The sequence below is a fragment of the Apaloderma vittatum genome, unplaced genomic scaffold, assembly GCF_000703405.1.
Source record: "Apaloderma vittatum isolate BGI_N311 unplaced genomic scaffold, ASM70340v1 scaffold45031, whole genome shotgun sequence".
NCBI lineage: Eukaryota > Metazoa > Chordata > Aves > Trogoniformes > Trogonidae > Apaloderma > Apaloderma vittatum.
Genome location: NW_009698225.1, coordinates 22,138 through 34,928, shown reverse-complemented (window position 1 = coordinate 34,928; position 12,791 = coordinate 22,138). Strand labels below are relative to the sequence as shown.

At 38.6% G+C, this 12,791-nt stretch overlaps 1 protein-coding gene across 1 annotated transcript in view; it reads right to left on the bottom strand.

Moving 5' to 3' along the window:
* Positions 1 to 12,791, bottom strand: part of FRMPD4 (FERM and PDZ domain containing 4) — a 33,655-nt gene that overhangs the window by 2,642 nt on the left and 18,222 nt on the right. Inside the window, 8 exon segments of the mRNA XM_009877913.1 lie at positions 2 to 1,193; positions 1,520 to 2,581; positions 3,175 to 3,313; positions 6,757 to 6,939; positions 7,532 to 7,621; positions 10,152 to 10,278; positions 11,461 to 11,597; positions 12,332 to 12,451. Coding sequence (XP_009876215.1) covers positions 2 to 1,193; positions 1,520 to 2,581; positions 3,175 to 3,313; positions 6,757 to 6,939; positions 7,532 to 7,621; positions 10,152 to 10,278; positions 11,461 to 11,597; positions 12,332 to 12,451 — 3,050 coding nt within the window.

The following is a 12,791-nucleotide window of genomic DNA, read 5'->3' as shown; positions in this document are numbered from 1 at the left end:
ATGCACAACGGGCACCGTCATTCTGTGACACACGGCTTCGGGCTGCTGGTGCAGGTCCTTGTATGTCGTTCCGTGGTTTGGAAGAATGGCGGCTCTTTCATCTGCTGGAATATAGGCAATGCCCTTCATTGATGGGTCAGAGATAATGTGCTTAACATCAGAGGTACAAAGAGGAGATTCAACAGGGGTCGCACACGTGCTGCTGCCCGTGCTGCATCCTGCATCCACCGAAGAGCACTGAGAGCTTTGCAGCGAGAAATGGCCTTCACTTTGCAGAGATGACATGCGCTTGGCCAAGTGATATTCACAAAGTCTAGCCACGCTCTGCTCAGCTTCTGGAAGCTTTGAGGGATGGTCATCTGCAGATAAATCGGTATCTTCTGCTTCGTTTAGGTCTTTGGCTGAAGACATGGTAGTCATATCTGACAGAAAGTTTTCATCTTGCCTAAGCCCCGAGGTACCATCCTGATCCACATCAGGATGCACTTCATCCTTACAGTCAGTTTCTGTTTTACCAAGGACAGGAACTCGCGGAAAAGTCTTCCCATTCGCTGCTTCTGGGCTTGGCTTATCTGCTGCTCCATCATCGGCAGCGTACCATCTTTGGCGAAAGGCAGTTCTCTCCACGTTAAAAGTGCTTAGGCGTTGACTGTCTCTTGCTGAAAGAGTTCCAAATTTAGCTTTTAGATCTTCATCAGTCTCTGCTTTTTTAGTTCCCTGTTGCTTTTTCACAGTAGCGTTGCCATCAGAGGGTGCTTTTACTTCACTGTCTGTCATCTTATTTTTCCTTTTACTAGTGCAAGAATATACTAAGGATCCCATGTGCAATTTGCTAAAATACTCAGTGACAGATTTTGTTTCCATGGTCTCTGGCTCCATTTCCATGTTATCCGAATGAAGAATCTGCTTTGAAGGCACAACTTTTGACTGTAGCTCTGCAGCTTGACGACCAGCCAGGGGCTGTGAGGGCTTCATGCCTGGCCCTCCAGCCTGATTCTTAGCGATGGGAAATTCAGTCTGCTCTTCCACAAGGGGTTGGTAGCCTTCACTTGTGGTCAAAAACATACGTGCAGTGTTTTCTGACTGTTTCTGTGCTGTGGCTAGTTCAGAGCTTTCAGTCATTTCAGAGGAATTTGTTTCATTGCCAGAATCTGAAGATGACTCAGGGCTATATGCTCGCAGGATAGCTACACCTGCAAGCCACAAAAAATAAGAGTCAATTAAATGACAGCAGCTGAAGCACCTGGATAATTGACAAGCAAAGAGGGTGTGTTAGAGACAAAAACACACTTTGAAAGAACACCCTGACTTTATTGCACAGTTCCCGGGAGAGGCAGTTTAATAACATAATGGTAGTTCCATTAAATAATATGGAATATGATGTATGCAAAATGATGGCAATAAAAAAATAAAGAAAACAAAAAAACACAACCAACCCTCATGAAATGGAGTATTTCCAAAGCTAAATGGATGAGATGGAATGGTTTTCAATGAATAAATGTAACTATGGTGAAAGAACCTGAATTGTCATTCGTCTGCTGTTCCTCTGAAGCAGCCAAAGCTTCTAGTGCTTGAAGTGTAGAGACTACAGCATCATCTAGCCCCTTCTCACACTTCCCCTCTGTATTAGTAGGGACAGCATCGATAAGCGACACTGGAATGTCATCATTGCCTAGATTACTGGCTTGCTCCTTGTTGTCTCTAGGCTGTGTTGCTTGATTCTGGGAGTCTTCCTCATCTGAACTGTCCCTGAAGCCAGGTGGTGGAGCAGCAATGGCCATGTTTAAGGTATGCAATAGGAAATCATCTTCATTATCATCACCTTCCGGAGGTGGAAGTGAAGTCAAATCTATAATGTCATCACTAGAACCAGAAAGGCTGAGAAGAGCAGGCCTATTGATTTCTCCTACCATAATGTCTTCTTCACAGCTTACTTCATCTTCATCTTCGGCATCATCTGTATTTTCCGCATAACAAATATCATGCAGCAAAGGCTCTTCTATCCCTTCTGCAGCTCCAAATATTTTACCATCGTTTATAGTTGCATAAACAGAATTTGTAGCAAACTGAATGCTTTCAGCATCTGGTGACAACTCCAGGCCTTTAATGTCATTGGCATTACCAATATAAATGGCTCTTTGTTTTTCTAGTAGTTCTGGACTTTCATCCAAAAGCCTTTCATAGCCAAGATTCTGGGGACTGATACCATCCAAATTGTGATCTCCAAATATAAAAGAAACTTTTGCTCCCCTTGGGGAATCCTGTGCTTTCTTGCTAGATTCCAATCCTGAGAGTGACAGCAGTGAAGGCTGATTAAAATTTCTGCTTTCTTCTGCTTCAGTGGGCTCACTTTGCTTGGCCAGATGCTGATCAAATCCAACTGAATTGTAAGTATTTTCTATGTACAGATGTCTGTGCTCTTTTTGACATAACAGACTTTCAGAAACATCTATGGCCTTCTGCTTTGGATCAGCAAAGGACACTTGAGTCTCCTGATCTCCTTCAGCCAGAAAAGTCGTAGTTTTTGGTATATAGTTCCATTCAGAAGCAAGCAGACTATGCTTCCCTCTATTTTCAGTTCCTACAGCATGGTGAAATAAAATCAACATTGTGAAATCAAAGGGCAAGTTCATGTAATTTTTAAACAACACTTGTTAACACTGAGCAACACTCTGAATAGGACAGCTGAGCCACCAAACACTTCAGTAAAGCACTTTCAGATTCACTTCTGCTCTAAGTTAAACATGTTGACTTAGTGACCTAGAGTTTAACTAGTACTTTTGTACTTAAGCACAAAACTAAACCTCAGCTAGGAACAAATGCTGTTCCAGGAATAGTAACATGAATCGAAATCCCCAGCTGTTTTTTCCAACACCATATGTATTCTTACCAAAAAAAAAAAGAATATGAAACAATAACACTCGCAGGGAGCACTGAATCTGTTTCACTACAATGTGAAAGACATTCATCACCTCCTTCATTTTACCATTACGATGCTATCATAGTCTGTATATTAGAACATTACAAAGCTGAACTGGTATACTGTGGTGCTAGGTCTGAGCTAGAAATCAGATCTCATTTGGCACAGTCTTCTGTTTATGTGGAGGTGCACTAGCTTAAGCTGGCTTCTGCTGTTCACATTGGACCAGTGTTAACATACTCTTCAACAAATACCTGTTTCTCGGCTTCCTGTATTTTTCTTGTTGGCCATGTTAAATATTGAGCGCCTTGAGTCAACCAGCAGTCTATAGTACCCAGCCGTTAGGCAAGCAAGATTCATTGCGTCTGAGGACTCCATCAGTAGAGTAATAGGCTAAGAAGAATACAACCAAATCTCAGTTAAGGCTGTTCCGGCTCAGTCTGTTTCCCTGCAGACAATACTACTACATGGAAGCAAAAGCAATTACATCACAAAAACTACACTGAAAAATACACATGAGAATTTTTCCTCACTACCAGTATCAAACAGTTATCAAACATTTAGGAAAAATTGGAGCTGCAGTAAGCTAGAAGTCCAAGAGGACATTTTAACAGTCAATTTTTGTCTCTTTCTGAATAAAGCTAACCATTATAAGACTCTTGAGACTCTTGCTCCATCTTTTTCTGGCATAGATAGATTTATTTTCACCAAAGCACCGTTACTCTGAAACTGCGAAGGGAGAAGAACCTGGTACAACAGTGACAGTGAATATTACAATGACAGCTTTTGTGGCCTGGCACTACTGAAAATACAAGTGCTGAAAAAATAAGCAGGTAAACAGAGACAAAGAGAATGGAGCAAGATCTTCAGATGTGAGATCAGCAAAGAAAAACTCAAAGCATTTACAAAAAAAAAGTTAAGCCTAAGAAAAATGAGAGAACTCAGAGCTTTGAAAAACTATGGGTGCCATGACAGCGAGCATCAAAGCTGAGACATCCATGTGAAATATATTCTTTAATTCCCTTTTCTTTTACCATAATTTACCTATTTCTTTGCCTAAAACTTTTGTTCATGTCTCTGTAGCTTTTAACATGAAAAGCTGCTCTTCTCAAATTTATTTTAAGGTGGCTAGCCTCTAAAACTGCTTGAGAGGAAATAAAAATGAAGACCTTACCATGATATACAGATAGCAATTATAGTACAGACAACACATTTTACCACTCACAGTTTGTAGTGACTGACAGCTATGTGCACTTTTGTGACAATTTATCATAATTTGTCATGCAGAGCCCACTGTCACAAGACAGATGCAGGGACCTGCATCATTTTTTCAATGAGGAATGTTATATGCAACAAGGATATCTCTCCAACTTACTCAGCCCCTTCTGACTAAAAAGACAACTGAGTCTGATGGAAGATGCGGCCAAAACATAACTGATGATCACAGCTTACTACCAAACCCACAACAGGCCTGATAATGTTTTTTTTTAATGCCTGTACTGCAGCAGCTTCTGCAACTACCGGAAAGGATGTTGTAGTGAGGAGGGCGTCGGTCTCTTTTCCCCAGTAACAAGCCACAGGACAAGAGAAAATGCTCTCAAGTTGCATGAGGGGAGGTTTAGGTTGCATATTAGGAAAGACTTCTTCACAGAAAGGGTTGTTAAGTGCTGGAACAGGCTTCCCAGGGAAGTGGTGGAGCCATCATCCCTGGAGCTATTTAAAAGATGTGCAGATGTGGTCCTTAGGGACATGGTTTAGTGCTGGGTGTGTCAGTGTTAGGTTAACGGTTGGAATCTAGGATCTTAAAGGTCGTTTTCAGCTGAAATGATTTTATGATTCTATGATCTTAGGTGAAAATACCCCAGCTGCCCTGAATCTTGTATGAACAATTTTACAGTAATGTGGAAAAATTTATGTACTTTTTCCTTTAAAGTACATTGTCCTTCAGTTTGAGCTCGTATTCAACACCTGTTTTTTTTCAAAGCATTCACCTATATCTATAAAAGCTAACTATAAGTTATTAAACATACAATGGGCTAATTAATCTCCATTCTTTCGAGTGACTACTAAAAACTAACATTGGAAATGCTATGTTCATCTCAAATTTTCGGCAGTGATTGACAGAAATGGATGATGTCCACAGAAATCTCAGATTGCCAAAAACAGCACTGTGAACTACTGTTAATCTGCTGAGCAGTCCTGTGACAGCCAAACTTTTATTGTCTGCTTCTGCCAAGTGATACATGCTTGAAAAGACATTAAAAAGAACCAAAAATGTAATAAAAATATGAACTGTTTAGTCATCTATTCATGAAGAAAATAATGGCACATATGACATACATTGGCATATTCAGAATCTGGATACATGAAACTGCTACCTCAGGGTAAGCCAAGGAATAAAAACATCAGTTGAGGACACCTACCTGTGTAAGTCTGCATGTCCTCCACAGGACACACTAACAAACTCTATTTGTGGCCCAATTTTTCTGTCAAATTCCACCCAGCACCTCCTAGACTTGTAATTTTAATGTTAAGCCAGTCTCTCTGGGTTTAAGATTGTATGTGTCAAAATGCAAGGAGATAGCTTTGCAATAAGACAGTAACAGTATTACAATATAAAGCAAAATAATAACATGGTAATACGTAATACTATGGCATATAGTGCTGCATTCTACGTATGAGCAGGTGGGAAGAATTTAATTTTTATATTACTTTCTCCATCCCTAAAATGTGGTAACAGCTTTCTCACAAGAGGGCTATGAGTTTAGCACAGTAATGCAGGTAAAGTAACCTGAAATCCTCAGATGTTATCACTGTTAGGTAAGGTGAAACATGCTGTGATTGCCAACCTGTACATTTCTCTTAAGTTTCTATCAAAGAGAATCTAGTCTGATTTACAGTAATTTGTTTTTTACATTAACTTAAATACAAGGGAACAGTTGTAGGTTAATAAACCTAAAGCATTCAAACCAAAAACTTAGTAAAAAGTTCCTTGTGTATGTTTTCTGTGTATAGCTGGATAAGCAAAAAGAACTGTTAGGCTCTATTTAATTTAACAGAACATTTAATTTTCAAGTATAGTGAGAAGTCTTCCTTCAATCTCTGACTATATTGATTAAAGGTCTAGACAGTCTGTGAAGCTTTTCACTTCAAAACCAAACAGAAAGCACACCGAGAAGAACCAGGATAATATAATATACAAAACTCCACTCACTGCCTCTAGATGCCACAGATGCGAAGTGTTACTTGGGATGTAAGAGAAATTGAATTACTATAGGCGGATGAAGAGCGTCTGTGAATATATTATGCACATATATTATGCACAAAGGGCTAAGAAAAAAATCTTGCCTTTTTACAGTTTATTTCATTGGTAACTGCTACACAGTTACTTGCAGTGAACTTTGCAGATAGAACACTGGATTACAGTGGACACAGGTCTGATGCAGCTGGCAATTCTCTAATGGCAGTAATATTGTCTGTTACACTAGAAGCACCTTCAAGGGGTTCAAGGAGCTTCAAAAGAAGGCAAATTTCATCATCACCTCACCATGGAAATCATGGAAGATAGCAACAAAGCGAGCTGCCTGGCATTAGCCAAGAGAATTATCAGAATAGAATACAAATGCTGCAAAGCACCAGTCTGGTACATCCTTAATGGCCCCTCAAATGCCCAAGCCATAGTCTACATGCACTCTGACCAAAAAGAGCTAAGAACACACCCTCAGAATATTATTGGCATGAAAATTTTAAGAACAGTATAGCTTGATCAAATACTCAAATAAAGACAAAGAGTTATTTAAAGATGTTATACCAATACAAATGAACAACAAACTTACTTTTACATCTAAGACATGCAGCTCCACTCTAACACTGCTTTCATCTTCTGTAAACATCTCAATCCTGTTCACATGGCTGAAGTCTGCCAGGAGAGCCACCAGATTTGTTTTAGTGTTTATCACATGACTGATTCCGTACCGTGGCCCTACTAGCAGAGTCACTTCTGAACGCTTTTCTCCCTGCTTTAGCAGAAAAAGAAAAAAAAGTAGAAGTAAAAAACACAATAGGTACTTCATAGTGACAGAAAACACCACTGCCTTTCATTTTCATGGAGCTACATCGGCATAGCACTTCTACTTAAAGGTTATAATGTTTTTCTAAGAAAATATGATATACAGGAGCATACTTGATTAAAAATTAAAGCAAATTAAAGGAATCAGCTGCTGGATGTTGACTACACTTTAGTTTTTACATGGACAGTTGGATGGACAGACAGATGGATTGGTGGGCTCTGCTTCCACTAGAAGAAAATCTTTGTCATTAAGAGTTTTCCAGATTAATAATTTCAGTATGTTATAGTTAATAGCATGGCACTATTAGCCAAAAAGGTGCTACCTATCTCCAAATCCCCAGTAAAATTCAAATTATAACAGGAATATTGTTTTCAAGATGAAAATAATAAAATTAACAATAACAATGCCCAATGACAATGATTTTTAAGTGTATGAATAGAACCTAAACTTTTAAAGAAAAATATATGGTCCAGCTTTTGAAAAAAAGGCATTTGGCTAAAAAAAAAATCAACAGAAGAGACTATTTCAAGAGAAATATTACCACCAGTGTTGCCTTGAAAACACGTCCTCCATATAATCGCAGATCACTGAGGAACTTCAGATAATGGACCTTGGCTTGCAGAGCAGAGAGCTAGGGAAGGAGAAACAGGTCTAAGAGGTAGTGGTGGAAATCAATACATTACCAAATTCACATAGAAAATGTATTTGTGTAATCTAAGGAGAACAGCAGCTCTTCAGAACCTGAAACTAAATCATTAGATGTTTGAGTTTCTAATGAGGAGAAACACTTTAATTTTTAAAATTAAGATCTTGCTTGCTTAGTTAAAATGCACTGGGGACTTGGGTATGGGTAGATCAGAGCACTGCAAGAATATTGTAATTGCTCCAATGAAGGGAAAATGTTAAATTACTCAGATTAAACATCTGCTCATTGAAGGATTTAAAGGCTAGACACAGCTTTCCATTCATAATCACCGTCAGTTCTTAAACATTTATGTACCTATACAGAGAAAGTAAACAAAGAATCTGCTCTTGCCAGCTATGTGTATGACATTTTTCTAGGTACTTGTGGCATATGGCATATTATTCCACCTCATTACTGCATTTCCTATTTTTCAACATAAAATACTAAATAAACCCCACTGTATTTAGTATGAAATAAATCTGAAAGTTAAATACAGCATATCAATTCATACGAGCATATAATGCAATACATACATTGCATATATCCTTTTTTCCTAAACTACCTACTTTAAAAAAAAACCAACTTGGAAATATTTTATGAGACTGAATGTAAACAAGAAACAGTTCATTTCACCCCAATAGTCTGGACCCAAACCTTACATTTTTCGTGTGTGAATCCTTGTAAAACATAAAACAAGCTCATCTCATTTGCTATTCTCATTACAGCTGCTAGATTTATAATTCAAAATCTTATCTGATCTTGAACAGCATTTTAAGAGCCCCTATCCTAAGGTCTTCCTAGACACCAAGAAGGACGTGGACGTGAAGCACAGCATCCAGTGGTAGTGCTTTCCCCTTCTCTTCATGAGGTTTTCAGTTAGGAGAGAAATACATGGAGATTGCAAAAAAATGGGAGAATCCTGAGAATCATAGAATCACAGAATTGCTGAGGCTGGAAAAGACCTCTGAGATCATCAAGTCCAGCCTATGGCTCCACACCACATCAGCCAGAGCACGGCACTAAGTGCCACATCCAGCCTCTCCTTAAACCCCTCTAGGGACGGTGACTCCACCACTGCCCTGGGCAGTGCATCCCAGTGCCTGAGCACCCTCTCCGTGAGGAAGGGCTTCCTGAGATCCAACCTAAACCTCCCCTGAAGGACAGGCTTTCCTTCATGTGGAGGGAGAGAAGACTCCAGAAAGAAACCTGTTCCTGCGTTAGTACCTACAAAGGAGCCCGAAGGTGATGACGAGCTTAGATGCTTTGTTTCTGAGACCTATCTGCTAAAAAAGCCAGTGGGCACACAACATGTTTCCAAAGTGCAAATTAGAAAGAACAAAGCAAAATCGTAAGAGGTTGCTTGCTTCAGGAAGGGGCTGTTGCAATCTCTCTTCTAACCACGAATCTACACTGTATGTCACTGTCATCACCTGTAAGGCCTGCACCAGCGATGGCTTCCAAAATAAACCAAATTTTACACTATCAGGATAAACAACAAGCCATTGGCATTATTTAGCTTTAGCACAGGAGACGTGCAGTGCTTCAGTGAAGAAGGTGGCCTTTCTTCCTGAGCATTGCAGGTCAAATATATAGAGCTAGTCCATAGTCATGATATGATCTGAAACCTCCAAACAGGAGTTCTGCTGGTTTCTACTCAGCTCAAGCTCAGACACAAAATGCTGTGAAGCAGAATTCAACTCATGTCTCAACTAGTAGCTCTTAGCTTCTTTTTATAGTCCATGGAGAGATATAGGCATTTCTAGGACACAAGTCACCTGACCTATTTTTGGTTCTAATGTGGGATTGGATGAATCGCTCCCTGTAAGTGACTGTTTCTCTCCATTGACTACAAAGAGAGACCAGATGACTTGTATAAATAAACCTCATTATGGTGTTTAAACTTCAGCTGTATGCACGTAACAAAAGCATTTTTTTCAGAGACACTGTCCTCTATATGCTTTTTCCAGCTGAAGTGAAAGCTTAGTGCTAAGAAAGGCATTTTATTATAGCAAGTAGGGTCATTTACTGTAAGGACCATCACCTATCCAGTTAGATCATGGCCAAGGAAAAGTCTCTATTTATAGCATAATGGAGAACAATCTCGAAAAACAGCATTTATGTCAGGCCCATAGGTTAACATGGTTCAGATGAGAGCATCTGAGAGAAAACAGTAACTTTCCTAACAAGGCTGCCATTAATAGGAAGCATTAAATGAATTAAAAATACATATCTTTATCACACATGAAGTATTAATAAGCAGTTCTCTCATGTTCTCCAGTTACGAAGATAATTTAGTTGGGTTATAATTAATTATTTTTAATTGTTCTTGGATATGTTGTACTGAGCACCAGAAGTTAAATCTCTGAAAATATAATAGCTAGGTGTTTCTCCAAAGGATTAACTTTAAATGTTTCCCATGCACACCACTCTTTCTGTTCTTTAAAAAATATTTTCCATTAAGATGCAAATGTGATACCTTTTTACCCGGAGGAACTAGGTTTTGATTTGCTTTGACAAGGTGTGAAAGTGCTTTCTTTATGTTCTTTTCTTTCATGCTTTGCAGCACAGCAGATGGAAGAAAAGTCTCTAATCCCCATTCTTTTCTGCAATAAAAGGCATATATTTAATTTCACATTCCTCTGATGATTATTTATCTAAAGATCGCTGAGTATGATGCCAAGCGAATGAATACCTGAAAACAGGAGAGTTGTTAAAGTCCAGAGTTCTGTAATAACACATTATCTTCTATATTAAAGCTATGTATTACTAATGAAAAAGATGTTTTCAAATGACATAGAATCCTCTTCTATCTCTTCCATCACGCCATTCAGAAGTTTTAAGTTGTTATGTTTAAAGTTATTATGTTTAAAGGTAAACACCACTAAATTACATAGGCAAGTACCACCAGAGAACTAAAATAATAGATTTAATAACAGAATCACAGATTTAATTTTATTTTCTAGGCTTTTTTAATAATATATGAAGCAGACAGCCATTGCATTTGTCACTTGTATTTTCTGGGTTTTTTACCCCCTCAAAAAACACCAGTCCCCTTCCTTTTAATAAATTTTCTTTTCTGCTTGAAGCATCCCTTTGGATAGAAGACTGACTCTTCACTTGTAAGTAATTATTTTTGTTGATTCATTAACAGGACACAATATAACATGTTCATCAGTAAGGCGGATAAACTTTACAATATTGAGTGTGCAACGGTTACTATTTCCATTCTGCAAGTAAACTAAACAACAACAAGAACAAAAGTTTTGGCTTAGTTGTTTTGGGGGTTTTCTTTAATCCAACCAAATTTACACACAGTTGCATTTTGGAAATTTTCTTCTTCTTTGTAGTTACACACACATATTGTCCAACATAAAACAGGTGCCTACTGGGATACTTCTGTATTTAAGAAATCTTACAAATGGAATCTAAGACACTACAGTTTTCTGAACCAAGAAATTATCTGAATCTTACTATAATAATCTCTGCTAAAAACTTAGGATTCAGACCAAATAAACTTAGATCTGATCATTAAATCACTGAAAGCAAATAAGTTAATCTTATTTACATACATACGCTATTTCACATGCTTAAACAAATGAACAAAATGTAAATGAACCAAAAGGTCCACACTTACAGCTCTTAACATACATGAATCAGTATCGGTGACAAAAAATGAACCTGAACCTGGTTCATGCATACAGGTATATTAAAGAAACAACCTTAATGAATCTACGAGTTACTCCTGATGTTTCACTTTTAAAGAACACACTGCATTCTCAACTTACTCTATATATTTAAGGGAAATTTTCTGAGTTTGCTTGGTGGTCACAGTTGCAATATACATCTGTAATGCAGCCAGCCGCAGAGCAATGTCATATTTCAGTTCTGGTCCAAATCTTTCCTGAACCACGTCATTACAGCTCTGTCAAAGAACCAGTAGAGGGAGTATCATGTTCAAAAATCTTGCACTAAAAATAAATTACTTTTCTTTTTTCCCCCTCCCAATTAACACTGCATGAAGAGTAACCCCAAACTCAGAAACAGGACCATGCTAAAGGTAGGACTGTTGTTTTCAGAAGTGTCAGATGCTCACCAGGATACAGGCACTTCTGAAGAACACACATACTTCTGCCAAAGAGCAGAAGGCACAAGCATTTTGGTCTAAGCTCTCCTCATCCGTCCTGGGGAGAACAGTAAATCTATTTCACAAAGAGTGCTGGGAGGGTATCAATATATCTGGATTCAGGGTAGCAGGATTCTACCTGGTGAGATACCCAGAAGAACCACATTGCTTGTACATCAGTTTTCTCATCCATTTTATTGGAAGTTCCTTTTCAGACACCATTTCTATCTGGTATTACAGTACCAGAAATAACTATCAGTAAATACTTCAGCTTCACTCTTTTCTAAAGTCAAATATATTTTGGAAAGATATCAAAGCATTATATTTGAGAGAGTTATGAAGAAATGGGACTATGCAGATGATAGAGATTTGCACATTCCCCAAGTGCATTCATTGGCATTATGCAGCAGAAATAAAAGCCAGGATTTATTGCAACCACACTTTTCTATGTGAAGATACAAACCCATATACACACTGAGTGCAAGTATCTTTCTATTCGCCTTTACACTAACAATGGCTGTGCTTTCACTTACCTGTACGTAAAGATATTCAAAAGCAACTGGATCTCTTCTTAAAAGATCAATGGGATCCTTTGGGACAAAGCTAATCCTGAAAAGACATCTCATCTTATGCGAGCTTGGCCTCTGGGTCACCTAGGACAGTGCAGTAATCATATTAGAGCTTGGGAACCCTCGTCAGGTGACACGGTCTGTACTCTTGGGCAGTGTGACCCTGCTCTGGAGGCACGTGGTAGTGAGAAAAATAATTCTATCCAACAAAGAGCTTTGCCCCAGGCTCTTCACTAAGTTCTTCATATAAGATCATCAGATATATATATAATCTTGTGAGAAGAGTTTTAGACTCACATAGGCATGACTGCCCAGTACAACTCATCCTCAAAGCAACAGAGTTCACTCACTCAAAACCAGAGTGAAAAGACAGAGAAAACAGACCTTAATGAAAACCATCCAAGTGAAATACAAACTGAGTTGT